Below are 16,144 nucleotides of genomic sequence, written 5' to 3'. Positions count from 1 at the left end.
TTTTTAGCGTCAGAGAGGTACAAATATCAAATGGCGAATGAAAATGATCTTTCTTAGCTACCGCGAGATAAGAGTAAGCATTCCAATTCCCTCTCACTCCCAATAGACTTTCTAATCCCTTTGATTTGCAGTAGAAAGGATGTGAAAAGTAAAAGTAACCAGATAGTTTTCGGAAAACTGTTTCTCCCATCCAGATCATTCTTCCTTTCTTTAATGCAAATCCCGATTTGTGCAACCAAGCACAGATCTTTTCTGTACTAAAAGACAGTCAGAGGGCTTATGTTCTTTTCTACTTGGGCCAATATGACACTGCCTGCTGTCTCTCCCTCATTGTAAGGGTCTAAGTATCAATACAAAAGCAAATGTTAAGTAGTTTCCAAACTAGATCTTAAACTAAACTATACTTCCGGTACAGGAATTTCCGCTGCTTTTCCAGTGAATTAAGAAGAATAGAAGAATCTTCGTCTTGTTCATTGAAAAAATAAAGAAGAGACCTTTTCTCAGTAATACCATAAGTTTTCATGAATGGTTTCAAGCTTAAAGCAAGGTTTTTTTTTTATGGTTTTAATATTTCATCCATGGAGACAGAAGAAAAGTGCGATATATCCGAATGAGCGAAATATCGAGGCGCAATATAACGAGGGGTTACTATTTAGTTAAATCTAAAACCTTCCAAAGGTTTACCTTCATCCAGAACTCCTTCTAAGTCACCCGCATCTTCGCATTCGACGACAAAGAGGTTCTCTGCATAGAAACCTTTCTCTTTCGACCATCGAACAGGCAAGCCCTTCGTCGAAGGGTTTAATAAGTCGAAAACCTATCGATAAAGGAAGAATTAGAATTCACTACAAGTTGGAAAGTTGCTGAAAAAGTTAATAATTAAATTAATTACTTACTCGAAGTATTGAAAGTTCATTTCTAAAATGGATTTAGTAATATAACTCACCTGTTCTTTATAAATTTCCATATATGAAGCCTGGACTATATAATCAATGTCTTTTCTTTGCTTAATTTGGTTGAAAAGGTATGCAAATGCCATGTGAACGATTCCTGGCGATGATCGGACACCGGGTCTCAGCAAGTCATCGCTCTGAAAAGAATCATTAAAAAGTTTCCAACATAGGCTCTGCAGAATTACATTATTCTCACCAAACAACACAGCATTAGACTATTTTTAATTATGATGTAATGTAATATAGTATATTTATGCTCGTATTAGTAGCATATTTTCTAAGTGAATGTTAATGCTGAGATCGAAAAGAAAAAACGTTAATTGTTGTTACTGTTGCACTGAAGCCGATTTCTTTCAACACCACGTATACAACTAAAATAATTCTCTTTCCCGAGTCCGACTTTTCAATTTCAAAACAAAAACTAACATTAAATTAAAATTTTCAGTAGGTTACCGCCCTATAGCCAGGGCTAAGGCAGAAATACATAAAATACACCGCCAGCTCATTCCATCCGAGGACTGCAGTTTCGTGCTTATTAGCACTCATGGCTTCCTTTAGAGGTTTTCCACCTCATATTCCGGGCTGATGATTGCTAATAAGCATGAAACTGCGGTCCTCGGATCGAATGACTGAGCTGGTGGTGTATTTTACGTATTAAATTAAAAATTTAATGAAAGAAAAACTCAACTGAATAATGGACTACAACAGTGGTGCCAACCTTTTTTTTACTTTATGACCGTACCTCCTATTAAGACGAATCTCGTGGACCAGAACACATGGGAAATTAAATGTATTTACATTTTTCCTGCATAATATGGTAAAGCACGACAAAAGAATAAAAATTACGATCCAAGAGTTATTGTTATCATTATACTACACGCTCATTTTATTAATACGAAGTTTCGATCTGGTTTTTGGAAACAAGTTTTTGACTGCTTTGTTCCAAATACCAAATGAAGATGATTGGTTGTTTTGGAACGTTAGAGAACAGTTTTTGATTCGTAGCATTTAACATAACGACGAGCTTCATGAATTAGATTCGTGGCCCACGAGTCGTAGATTCAGCTCCTCTGGCTAAGACAGGCTCGATCAAGACATCTTTCAAACACTAACAACGAGCTACATAATCAGCTTCTCGGGTCTCTTATTATGGCCCACGAGCATATAGTACAAGATCCGACTTAGTGTGACCTTCCCTCATCGAGTTTCCTAATAAGTAATGTATAAAAATGTAGGTAAAAAAATTGCAAATATGATGATGCAGGGTTGTCTAAGCAAAAGTGGTTCAATCGTAGGGTTTTTGCGATTTAAAGTTTCAATAATTGAGTAATTCTGCAGATTTTCTGCAGGTATCTTCATGTTTTGCAGAAATCTTCAAATGTTTTGAGGATTTTTTAAATTGGAAGAAGATATAAATTTCCAGAAAAGGACGTTTATTCAACTCAAAACTCGGCATTTTTGCAGTATTATGCGATGATTACGAGATGCTTTTACAAAATTCTGCAAGAAATCCGCAGGAAAAAATATTTCTTCTTTGACTTGAAGATACCTGCAGAATTGCTCAATTATTGAAACTTGAAATCGCGACTAGGCTCATTCCATAGAAATGTCAACCTCAGCCTCAGAATTTTTTTTCCCACAAAATCCTAATTGCGACCTATCATTTCATTCGGCATACTTTCTAGTACATAAACCCAGTAACAGTTAGCAAAAATTTCATTCGGTGTGTTCCTTCTGGCTCTAAACGTGCGAGGCAGTGGCGTATATATGTTTTTATTTTGGAGGGGGCCCATATAACCAAGATTAGCCCCCCCCCTTTATTTTGTTTTTTGTATTTTTTTTTGGGGGGGGGGGAGAGCAATAGTGCCTTGATGTTCTCATTTTTGTTTAGGTGGGGCAAGAACTTTATATAAGGTTTGTCATCGACTGGCGCAACCAAATAATAATTTTAGGAGGGCACTCTCGAGATATAATCGCTTCTGGTGGGGGAGGGGTCAGGGGGTTCTCCCTCAGGAAATTTTTGAATTTCTAGTCCTAAGAACGCAGTTTTAGACAGTCACTGGTGATGCTAAGGGGAGGAAAAAATCGGGGGCTTCTGCGGAAGTTTTTAGACATTAAAATCTTAAAAACTCCATTATAGGCTGGATTTGTTGACGTTAGTGTAATGAAAAGAATAGGAATTTTTGAAGTTGCCTTCTATTGATTTAAAAATAAAAAAAAAAATAGAGAGAAATCCCTCACTCCTCCGCCCAATTTTTCGAAATTGAAGTTCTAAAAACGCAGTTTCAGACTAATTTCGATGATGTTACGGGCAGGACGGTTCTGGGACAGTCCCCAAAAACTATTTTGAAATTAAAGTCCTAAAAAACGAAGTTTTAAACAGATGTTCAGTAATACTAGGTGAAGGGATTTAAACACTCTTCATCTTGAATTTTCCAAAATTGTAGTTTTTTTCCTTGTCAGATTTCAGATGGGAGTAGTCGGACCATATTTGGTAACGTTAGGGGGTTCGGCCATTTTTCAAAATTTAAGCTCCATAAAGGAAATCTTTAACAATTTTCGATGCTTTCAGAAGGCAAGGCGTTTGGTAATCGTCCCCTGGAAATTTTTCGACATTGTAGCCCTGAAAACGAGGTTGGAGATTCTCTTTAATGGTTTTAGTGGTCGGAGGTAAAGCCCTCGATCCGTCTCTTAAGTGGCGACATGCTCCAGCGTCCGCCATTTTGTGTCGTTCCGCAACTTTCTCCCTACCTCAACAGTAGAAAAATACAGAGTTTCGCTCATTGAAAAGTATCTTTTTATCAACGAATGTTTACAGATTTTTAATCGTAACTTATGTAACTGATAATATACATACGAAAATGTTGAATTTTACCTTAGTATTGTTTTGAAGAAATTTTCGATCATTTTTAAGAATAATTTCTTTTTTTCCCCCATATAGACCTTCTGAGTTACAAATTACTTAAGTGTTTTAAATATGTTTTATTATTAGAAAGTTGGTGTAGTAGAACCCGGGGAGGATACCGAAAAATCTCTCGGAGGGGGCCGGGAAATTAAATAGCACCTCCTCCTCTCCCCTGCCACATACGATGTTTCATAACCAGTTTTCATTACTTTATTTTAAAATGTCTTTTTTTTTTAAATTTTTTTAGGATCCCTTAAACTAATGATCCACTTCTAAGTACATACATATTACGTATCAATATACTTTGAATGTGGACGTAAAACATCTTTAACGTTTCAAGCCAATTAAATACTGAGCCGTAATAATGTTACCGAAATGCTATACAATTAGCGGTTTTAATTTTAGGAACAATGTCGTAATGATTATAACACGAGGGCAAGGTTATTCAATAAAAAATATACCCATACCTCATTTGAGTTTTTAATATTATTGTATAGTATTTTAACTATAAAATATTATTTAATTAAGAAAATCATAGCTATTAAACATATAAGTTTTACTGAAAAATTCGGGACAATTTCTGTGTGGATTTCAAACTGATTGTTTTTGAAGCAATGATACAGTTGAGATAACATATTCATATTACATGCTGCCTCCATTAATATCATGGTTTTCTCAAGAAACTACGATATGATTTCTTTCATTTTGCATTTTTTTATAAGCTGAAAAAGAAAAAGCTATTATTTCGCAAATAGCTTCCTGGATCAAAATAATAATTCTTTTAGGTATGCCTGCACATTTTTTGAAGAATGTTAGTTATTGATTCCATCAAAGAAAAATTAATGGACGAATCGCGATATTACGTTCCCTTGAATTCAAAACCAGCGAGTTAAATGTATAAATGTATTCTGCCACTCTAGGACTCCAGTATGACTTCTTTAGCAAATAAAAATGCTATTATTCAAAATATGCTCTATGTGTGTTTTGTGTTCTGTTTAATTAACTATATAAAAAATGCTATGGAGAAGTCAATTAAAAAATAGTGAATAAAATAGTTAAATAAATTCATCCTTTGGAGGGGCACGAGCCTCCTGCTCCCCCCTTAAATCCACTACTGAGTAGAAAAGGAGTGAGTTAAATTAATTATGTCATAAATTATTTGTGGGCAACAGTTTGAACTTATTCATGCAAAGCAGTATCAATTGTATTACTAATGTGTATAGCTTTCTTATGGAAAATTATTCATTTCTAAAAAATAGCAAAAATTCTTTTTGTTTTAACTAATAAGGTTTTATTTTCAGCAGGACTCTTCCATGTTTTTTTTTTTTTTTTTTTTTTTTTTTTTTTTTTTTTTTTTACATTTTACCAACACTTTCTTGTTTCTCATGACGATTTTACATTAAAAAATGTCTTTCATTTAAACCTGATTTTTAAGGATACTAGTAGTTCTTAAAAACTTAATAAAATGTAATAAAATGTAATCAGTTTTAAATCAATATTAAAAAAAATAATAATAATTGAATTATTTGATACCAATAGGAATTCAAATAAAAGAGTGCAGATTAAAACTGTGACGAACTGTTATAAATAGTAATAATGAATTTATAAATTAACAGATTCTGGGATAAATTGTATATATTTTTTTTTATTAAAAAGGTTTTCACATCAAAATAAAAAATAAACGAAAACAGATTTTTTCCGGGGCAAAAAAAAAAAAAAAAAAAATATCTTCACGTAATTATCTAACTTGGCTTGAGTTACATGTTACTATAATCTCAAAGAAGCTCAATTTTTTTAATGAATAATTTCATATTTTTAATATCTTAGTTTTTATGCGCAAAGTAGATAAATAATTAACTTGGCAACACACTGAAACTCATGGCTATGACACAATTAAAAGCAAAACGACGTGTTCTTAGAATAATTTTGAAACTTACTAAACAATAGAAAATTTACATTAAAAATAATTAGTATATTTAAATTTTGACGGCTTTGTTACCTTAAACTCTGAAAAATCTGTTTTAAAAACAGGGCAAATATTTTACTACTGCTAGCAATTTATTAGGTGCCGTTACGTAGTTGAGCTTTACAATATTTGAAGGAACTATTTATGATGATTTTAGTGAATGTCCTTATTATCCCATGAAAATTAACAAACCATCAGACAGTTTCATGAAAGTAAAAAATATTACAATTTGAACAAGGGTTTCAAAAAGTATCTGAAATTGCACAGTAGTATTGATGAAAAAATTTAAAATACATAAATAATCTTTCAATGTATTTCGATATAGTAATTTTGAACTGTTAGAACATCTTAATACACTACACCAAGGCATCTTCACATTAAAGATAGCGTTTGATGAAAAATACGAATAGCAAAGAGAAAATATCTAGTATTCCGCACAGTGAAATCACACAGGCAACGACACAAAATGGCGGACTGAACCCACGTGACTGCCCGCCTCCAATCGCAGTCGAAAGCGGCGCGCAGTGCATGGATCAAAGTGTGTCGCCACTTAAGAGAAGTATCCAGGGCTTTAGTCGGAGGGGACTTCGAAGTGTAGCATTTTGAAGACTTCCTTGTCTTTGACCGACTAGGAAAAAGGGGAAAAATTTGGAGGGGGGACTGAAAAGAATAGAAAGTGTTGGACGTGATCAATAGTCATCAGTAACTTTTGAAAAATTTTATTTTAAGGTTCTTTTCAAAAGCAATTCAGATTTTTTCCCAACATTAGGCAATCTTTGGAAGTAAGAAGGAGTTCGAGAATCCTTCTCTGAAAGGTACAACGCAATTTCAGGTCATCTTTATAGATATTTAGTGTTAAGGAGCGGTTTTATTGATCTCCCTCTGAAACTTTTCCAAAATTGAAATCTTTAAGGCGCAACTGCAGACTATTTTTTATAGTAACCTCAGTGAAAGGATGTTGGTTCGGGGATCCTCCTCCAGAAATGTTTTGAAAAACGCCTAAATAAATGCGTTTTTAAGACATCAATTTTCATTATTACTCCAACCGAACAACTGAAACTTATTTTAAATTTCTTTCAGCAAACGAGAGTTAAGGAGAGAATAATTTTGAAAAGAAAAAGGGGTGTGTGAAAGAGAGAGGAATTTAAATTGCTAAGCAATTAGCTGCATCTGTATATATATATATATATATATATATATATATATATATATATATATATATATATATATATATATATATATATATATATATATATATATATATATATATATATATATATATATATATATATATATATATTTAATTTAAAGATTTCTTTTTGAAAGAATTGAGATTTTTTCCCCCAACATTTTTTGCTTTTCTTTTTGTTGAAATAACATCGCTTTCCCAAGGCCCGTTCTTTTCTGGAGAACGGGGTACGGATCCTCCAACCCCTTCTGAATACCATATCCTGGTGCCATCTAAAGCAGGGTTCCCAAACTTTAGTGATTGACGGCATCCTTTGAAGAATTGGAATTTTCTCACGGCATCCTAGTCTAGTTTATATACATACGTATTATTGTTACCATGGGTGCTTGGCGGCACCCCTCACCTCCTACCTGCGGCACCCAGTTTAGAAATCTCTGCTCTAACGCATTATATTTATTATTATCACTATCATATTTATTTATTCATTTTTGTAGCTAAAAGTTTGGAAATCATTTTTGAGCAACAAAAACCAAAACTAACAATCCTTATTTAAGTTTTTTTTTCCCCCACATTTTGGAGGAGGCCCGGGCCCCATCAACCCCTCCCTTATATACGCCCTTGGTGCGAGGTTGTAGAAAAGGTTTAGCATACGCAAAAACATGCGTCTAAGTTTTCTTGCGTAATGAAAAAAAAATTGCAAATTTTTAAAAGAACTATGTTTATTCTAAAAGATTAGATGTTGGCCCAATAAAATTGGCTGATCTTTTTACACATATTATAAGATAAGTATTATGATTAATTTGGTTATTTCACTGAAAATATTTACTTTACGTTATTCACGAAAATGTACTATTTTCTGTTTAAAAACCAAACCAGATGATTGAATCAAACGGCACTTTTTATTTTCTTACATCTGTATCATATCTACTTAAAAAGTACAAACAAATTATTTTAGATTCAGTAAATATAAAATAATTAGTGTGACTAATATAACGTTTGAGCTGTGACTAACGTAACAGTTTAGATGTGACTAACGCAACATTTTAAAAATGACTGCTAACATTTAAAACTTATTTAATTGAATGTACATTTTCATAAACAATTTTGAATAAGTAGACATTCTACATTGATTAAAAATATTTAGGTTTAAAAAGACCTCTAGAAATGTTACAATGTAGACCTTCTGTCTAATTAGAAAAAGGCTTTTTTAAAGGTCCTCTTAAAAAAGAAATGCTCTCAATTTAAAGAAGAATTATTATTTTTTATAAAGAAGGGTGAGTAAATCAAAATGAGTACTCTGCTGAATAAACATTCAACACAAAAAATCTAAGCTAAAGAATTAAGAAATAGAAAGGCAGTTTTAGCTAAGGAGAACGTCTATATGGGACTCAAATCACTCCTTTGATTTCAACTCATTTAAAATTATCCAGAAATGCCCAAATTCATCAGATCTTGATTTTTGGGAGTCTTTCCACATTCTGAAAAATCGTTCTTATCTAGTTAACGATCTTAAAGCCATTCCGTATTTTTCTGCAGTGTGGCATCCATTCATTAATTATTAGTCATTTTTCGCCCTCTTCTTTGATCTCATATTTTTTCTCCGTTGTGTTGTAGGTGGTTATTGTTTTGTCTTTCTTTGTTACTTTTTTTCTGTCTTTACGTTTCCATTTCATGTTTTATTTTGTACTTGTTTAACCGTTTTGTTGTTTACCAACTTCTCTCTGCTTTCCTGAATCATGTTTATTCTTCTTTTCGCTAAATGTGGCAGTTAATTCGTAGCGAAAAATTTGCGAGCATAATTTTTTTGTTAATTTATTAATAAGCGGTTTCATTTTGACAGCAAAATGTATTTTATGGGTCGTTTTACTGAATTTTAATGCTTAACGGTTTTTCTCTGGGAGGGAATTATGCAATAAGTTTTAACTTTCTGTTCCATTTTGTCTTGTTTTACTTTTGTTAATTGCTTATTTTAATATTTAAGCTATCTGCTGTCCATTTTCATTGCTTTTACTGGGTGTCTTTACATTTAGAAGCTCACACCCTTTGCTTGGAGGACCCACTCCACCCCTGAACCACTTTTGCTTAGACAACCCTATGCCATTGTATTTGTTATGTATTAATTTGCATTTTTGCATAATAACTTATTAGGAAACTCGATGATGGTATGTCATGCATTCATTTAGGAGCTATGCTGCTACAGGTATATGCACACACACATATGCGCAAACATATACACACGTTAAACTTACATCCCCCTTCCTTTTGCGTCGGGGGTTTACACTTCGTAGATCGCTTAGTAAAGTTTAAAAAAAAAATCTTCATAAACATATTTTTACTCATTAAAGTTTGCGCAGTTAGTGCATTAAGATTTTCAAAGGTTCCGAGAACAGTAATTCTCTTTTGCGTATGAGATAAAAAGTATTATCTCATATGCTATATAATTAGGTACTGTTAACCAAATAACTAATTACCAAAAATAATAATTGAAAACTCCCTTAATCGTTGTGTACAACCTTATTTCAATTAAATTTCTATGCACCGTATCAATTTTTTAGGTGAATGTAAACTTTTCACTCGAATATGCATAACTAAGTTGCAAAAAATTACAAATAAAGTTATAACTATTGTGTTATTAAAACAATAAGTTGATGATACATAAATTTTTCCCCTTATTTCCATTCAACTTGTAAATTACATACAGTATACTAAAAGAAATTATCTACATCTGTGCAGGAAACATGATTGTAATTAATTTATTGATGAATTAAGGATTTTTTTCTCGTTTAGTTTTCAAAACTTACCTGAGGTCCAGTTAATGTATATGTTTTCCCAGCTCCAGTTTGGCCATATGCTAACACTGTACATGCAAATCTAAGATAAAATAAAGCAAAATCATATGCATTACATATTTCATTTGCTAATTCTGGTACATTTTCATGTTCAAGCACTTACAGAGGTCGGAGTGGTGATTTCAAAAATTTTAGTAAACAATTTTAGTAAAATTTTAGGACATTTTTTAGGACAACAAATAACAAGTTTCATAACTTAAATGTAATTTATAAGCTTAATTTTTGTAGCGGGTGATCAGATATTTCAAATTTAATCTTGAAAACTACACTAGAATGCATTCAATCTTTTATTCTTCAACACAATGACACATTATAAAGTAGAAATATTTTATCTTACGATTTTAATTTGGGTTAATCTAAACAGGCAGCAATTAGGAGGAAAATCTTCTATAATGAATTTGACTTGATAATAAGTACACAAATAAAATTTTATTACAGAAATAGACTTTTTTTTGTCTCCCACTACTTTCGATTTCGTGAACTTTAAAAATATACTTCCAATAAGTTCGTTCAATTTTTGGTGCAAAAAATGAACAACTGGGTTTTTTGTAAAAGTAGTACATGTTTTTTCATCAGGTCAGAGAGAAATGAGACAAAATATAACTGCACAAGTGTAAATGGATCTTTCAATGAAGTTGTGATTCTATTACATCAATCTAAATTGCCACCTTCATACTAAACAGATATAGATTTTAAGAAATAATTTTGAATAACTGAATACTGCTCAATCAGTATATTACATACTGAAGGCACATATCACAGGCCCAAGAGTTAACCACCTTGTTTCAACATTTCGTAAAAAGACATGACCAGCCAAAGCTTTATCAAAGCAATTAAACTTGCAAGGAATGAAAATCTTCCCTCCTGGCTAGTGATAATTTAAACACTTGATAGATGTCTAATGCGAATTTATTTACGTCAAGAAAAAGATTTTCAACTCCGTTGTGCATAGCATCATGCACAATATGCAAACAATAAGTTCCTATTGTTAGAAATTCTGTAAATAGTAATTATTTTTATGATTAATTTGTTGTAATCTAGCTAAATTTGGCGTTTATTCCATTATTTTTCATCTAAAATTATCTTAGAAACGTAATCTGCAAATAGTTTCTTGTAATGTACATACAACCTCTTAACATTCGACTGAAGTATATGGTCCCCCGAATAACATTTGTGAATGGAATAAAAAGAAAATATGAGAAGCATTTCGAATTTTGTCGAAACTTCTCTAGGATTTATAAATAGCCTCCGCGCAGTGGCGTAGCTAAAATGTTTGCCGCCCGGGGCGGTTCCCCTATTTGCCGCCCTTTCGTTGTGAAATAGCTAATACATTAAGCTGTCAAGGGTGTTTAAATTAAAACTAGAAATACTATTTGAGAGAAAAAAAAGAATTATCATTTTCTGCATACTTAAAAAAGAAAGAAAGGGGAGGGGGAGCACACTTGGAGAAAATTGCTAAATTTACGTAAAAAATCGAAAATTTCGGCAGTTTTTGGAGAAGTGAAGGGAAAGGGCGGGTTGTGTGAGTTTGCTTCCGATTTTTCCAAACTAAAGTCTATTTTAGTGTTTCTTTGTTGACGTTAAGGGATCGATGGGCACCGCAAGGAAATGTTCGGAAATCAAAATTTTAAAATGCAGCTTTTTAATACTTTGTGAAGAGGTTAAGAAAATCGGGAATGGTAGGATACTCAATTCGAAAATTTTCAACCCTGAAATATGCAATTTTAGGCAATCTTTGGCAAAGCAATTGCATGTGTATTCCAAGGCAGTTGTAAGCGTTAGGGTAGGGAGGGGTGTTGAGGTTTCTAACTGAAATATTTTTTCAATTGAATTCAATTTTAAGGATATTTTTGGTAATTTACTGGAATGGGGACAGTTTGTCTTCTTTTTTGGAAAATTGTTCATCACCAAAGTCTCAAAAACGCAATACTACACTAGCTTTGGTGACGTTCAAGGGTTTCCTAACACCTAATGGCACCAAAAATATTGTGAAGCCTGGCGATTCTCTCATGGAAAATTTACGTAATTGACGTCCGACTTTAAGCTTTGTTTAATATTGATAATGTTAGAAGCAAAAGGGGCAGAGGGAGGTTTCCCTCCTAAAATCTTTCTTCAAGCTGAAGTTCATTTTAGACTATCTTTGAGAGAGAAGAATTTGCGAGTTCTCCCACCCATGCAAATTTCTACGAGCGAAGTTTTGGGCTATCTTTGGGGACGTTAGGAAAAGGTCTGAAGAGTTCGGCTTTCCTTCCTCGGAAAATTTTCAAAATTGAAATTTCCAAAACACTGTTTTAATCTGTGGCGACATTAGATGAGGGGGGGGGGGTAGTTAAGGTATCTTTCTCGAAAAAATTCCGATACTGAAGTCCTAAAAGCTTATTTTAAGCTATCTTTGAGCACGTTAGGAAGTAAGGCATAGTCAAAGTTCAAATGCTATTCTCAAAAATTGATATTGAAGTATCAAAGTTTTAAAAACGTAATTTTAGACTATATGTTGAGCCTTTAGGGCTAGGAGTTTTCTCAAGAAAAGATTTCAGAATTCAAGTCCTAAATATGTACTTTTTGAATGTGTTTGCTACGTTAGAGCTAAAGACAGGTTTTGGGGTTCTGCCCAGAAAATTTTAAACATTGAGGTCTAAAACCGTATTTCTAAGCTATCTTTGGTGGTATCAGGAAAAGAGATGAAAGATTCGAGAGCTCTCCCTCCTGAAAACATTTTGAAACTATCTTTCACGCAGTTAGACTACAGAGTGGAGGTGGGAGAGGTTCCCAACTGGAATTATTTGAAACTGAATGCTCTAAAAGACAATTTTAGACTATGCTTGGCCAAGTTGAGGGTCCAAACTAAATGTTGAATGAAATTCGCTTACCTTCCATAAGGAATAGACTAACATGCGATCCAAAGTTGTCAGATAAAAAAACATTAGTTCCATGACTGTCCTATGCCGCTCCCTCAGAAAAAAGAAACAAGGAATTGCACTGATATGCTATCAAGAAAGACTTTTGAAAGTTTATGAAAGCAGAAAGTATTATATGAAAGTAATTTTAATCTGGTGGTGATTCAAAAGTCTTACAATCCGAAGATTTTCTTTTTGTCTGCAGTAACAAATTTCAACCATAATTTCCTTGTTTGAAAAATACGTTTATTTTTTCTACATCAAACAGGTTAATTTGCCGCCCCTCGAAAAGTGCCGCCCGGGGCGGACCGCCCCCTCCGCCCCACCCTAGCTACGCCACTGCCTCCGCGCGTGATAAAGTTTTTAGTTTTGCTTTTTTTTTAAACTGTCTGAGCCGTTAGCTCTGTTATTGTGCCTTTGCACTGTGTTTTCGCGTATTTGGATGTAAATACGTGTGTAACCGTTGAGTTTACGGTATTAATTGATATTTGTCTAATTGCTATGATTGATTTAGCAGTTGCAACTACATTTCCTGTACATAGCTATAAATAAATCTCCTGTGCTTTTCTCAAGAACTGTGTCGTCATTCCATGAAAATTTGAAGTTGTATCACGAACTCTTAACACTATGTTAACCAGATTAGGGAGAGTATCTCAAGTTAACAAGATTTGCATATTTTTCATTTCTTCTCAAGGGGGAAAAATCAAAAATGTCAGAGCCTGTTCCCCTCCCTAAACCATTTTCTGCAACATCTGCTGCGTAGCTTTTTTCATTTAATTTATTATTTTATGATTATATCTGTTTTGCAGAAGAAGAATGACTGGACGTATTACAAAGTATAGATAGAACAAACAGCTTTATAATGAGCATATGTTATGGTTAAATGCATCCCGCCCCTCCTTTCTTCAGAAAAAAGGCAGCAGCAGCATAGGTTTTTCTTTCTTTTTACGAGAAATTTCTTAGGGTCTAGCAACTTCCTTTTATCCTGAAATATAAGCATATCATCATGAAAAGTTTTATTTATAAGTTAAATTTTCTTTTTCTGTATGTAAAATAATGAAAATTTTACGAATTTGAAGACAAAACTCGAAATTTTACGAATTTTAGGACAAAATTTGCATTTTTAGGAATATTAGGATAACTCCTACCCCTGGCAACTATCGCGCAAAGTAAGTTCTAACAAATTGTAAGACGATGGTATCAAGACTAAAATCACAAAGAAAATGACGTTGAAAGTGAGGTTATTTAAAGATGTTTACAATATAAAATGGATGTCGTTATAAACGACTTCTACTATTATTTTCCAATGATGTGAGTTCAGTTTATAGTTCAAAACTTAAAGTTTCTTTTCTTTTTTTTTTTTTTTTTAAATGTTTAGATGATTTTTTTGGGTAATTTTTCACGCATTTCAGGGCATTTTCTTGGGATATTTTGTGGGCCCAATTTGAATGGCCTGCATACAGTGCATACAGTGTTTTTCATACAAGGCGCCAATTTTCAAAATAATTAAGAGGTTACTGGTGCTTACAATTTTGAAGGAGACAGAAACGCGCTACAAAGGCAACATTGCCATCTTCAGAAATTTTCAAGGGTTTGGCCAATTTGTCTCGCTAAAATCAGTGCTTTTGAGTTCACATGTTGCTGTCTTGTACAAGTAGTGCAGAAGGATCAAATAACAACGAAGGAGTCTGAAACAGACCCAGCAATATTAATGACCTTTGGCGAATAGAGCAGTTGATAGTCCGTAGGGTTTAAGACTCTATTGTAGAGTTCAGTTAGTATAGAAGGAATATTAAAGGCATGACTTGGAGAAAGTTGGATAGTGGAACAGTAGGCTGATAGGTTGATCAGTAATTAGCAACTCACAAGCAAAACATACAAATTGAATGCAAGCAAATACGGGACAGCTCGATACAGCATTCGGAAACTACAGCTTCGTCCTTGTTTTGGGTTCTTCAATTTGGAATGGACTCTTATCAAATTTGTGAACCTCTGGCTGAAGTATCGAAACATTTATACTTAATAGTGTGAAGATGTACTAAACTTTTTCGTGAGGTTTTTTTTCTCTCTCTCTTTTTCTTTCACCTTTAACTCTGTTACATTGACTGACGTTCCCAAAATAAAGCAGAGCAAAACTACAGTCTCTGGATTATGAAACAAACTGTTAGATTTGCTTTCATTTATATCTCAGCTCCAGCTCTATGGAAGCAACTTGTAGTTTTATAGTTGAATCTTTTATTCAAAAATCACAGATTTTTTTTTTTTAATGTTGAATAAAACTACTGATTGCAGTGTCATGCAATAATATTTTCCCTAAAACTACCTTCCTCATACTAAATATGTTGAAAATTAAGAGTCATCAGCAACTTTTTGCATTAAATATTGCTCATCGTCGAACAGTAGGATTTATCATACTGTTATTTCTCAAACCAGGGCAGAAATTCACGAATATTTCATTTGCGCATTGCTACTGTAATAACTATGTTTAAAGCATCAAGCATTTTGCTTAGCTGCTTTTATCTTTACGCTAAACAAATGTTTTTCTTTTTTTTCCCGAAAACTAAAGTAAATATAAAGGTTTTATCAGACGATGTTTTACATTACTAGAATTAAATCAGTAATTTTCTTTATTTATTTTTACTCAAGTTAACAACATAGTGCAATTAGGAGTAAAACTTGACCACGAAGAGATAGCGGATGACCTTGAAGCGAAAACTTCGTTTTGTATATCATTTGTAATAGGTAAAATCAGCCAGAAAGCGTCGACTAGTAAGAGGCGTTCTCGTTGATCCTATCTATTACAAAATAATAACAAACAACCTGTTGCAAATGATACAAATGATGTTTCTGCTTCAAGGTCATTCACCATCTCTCCGTGGTCAAGCTTTAAATAACAATGTTATTTATGTAATTCTACTCGCAGACGTGGCAGACAGATGCTTTTCTTCATGTGTAAACAGAAAAATGCATACGTCAACCGTTTTTCCCCCCCTCAATCTGGATATTTAATTCATGCATTCAACTTGTTGATAGTTCAGTTATTTAATAATACTTACCCATCCAAAGCCATGTCTATGAGCCTTTTGATACCACAGTGATCGAAAACTTCATCTTGCGTGGCTTCGGGTTCAAATACCACATTGAAAGTAAATGTTCGCGGAGTCGCTGCCGAATGGTCATCCAACTAATAAAGGAACGAACATTTTTTTAAGCAAAAAATGCTTTCATCAAGATGTCTTTGATAACCATACATTTAATGAGATCACAAATTTTTACGCATGTTTCTAGTTAGATCTAAATATTAAAATTTTTAGTTAATGGTTTGTGGCCTGTACACTTATAGTTAGTCACATTTTCATCATTAGTATCTAGGGCTTTTTTTTAA

At 33.2% G+C, this 16,144-nt stretch overlaps 1 protein-coding gene across 1 annotated transcript in view; it reads right to left on the bottom strand.

Annotated features, from left to right (window-relative positions):
- The window catches only part of LOC129217115 (kinesin-like protein KIF12), a 50,660-nt gene that overhangs the window by 28,266 nt on the left and 6,250 nt on the right, over nt 1-16,144 (bottom strand). Inside the window, exons 4-7 of the mRNA XM_054851369.1 lie at nt 15,816-15,943; nt 9,815-9,884; nt 947-1,090; nt 685-817 (exon numbers count right to left, since the gene is read on the bottom strand). Of these exons, the coding sequence (XP_054707344.1) occupies nt 685-817; nt 947-1,090; nt 9,815-9,884; nt 15,816-15,943 (475 nt within the window). The remainder of the gene's footprint in view (nt 1-684; nt 818-946; nt 1,091-9,814; nt 9,885-15,815; nt 15,944-16,144) is intronic.

Source organism: Uloborus diversus, chromosome 1, assembly GCF_026930045.1.
Source record: "Uloborus diversus isolate 005 chromosome 1, Udiv.v.3.1, whole genome shotgun sequence".
In the NCBI taxonomy this organism is placed as follows: Eukaryota; Metazoa; Arthropoda; class Arachnida; order Araneae; family Uloboridae; genus Uloborus; species Uloborus diversus.
The sequence above is the reverse complement of the archived record's forward strand: the minus strand, read 5'-3'. Positions and strand labels throughout refer to the sequence as shown.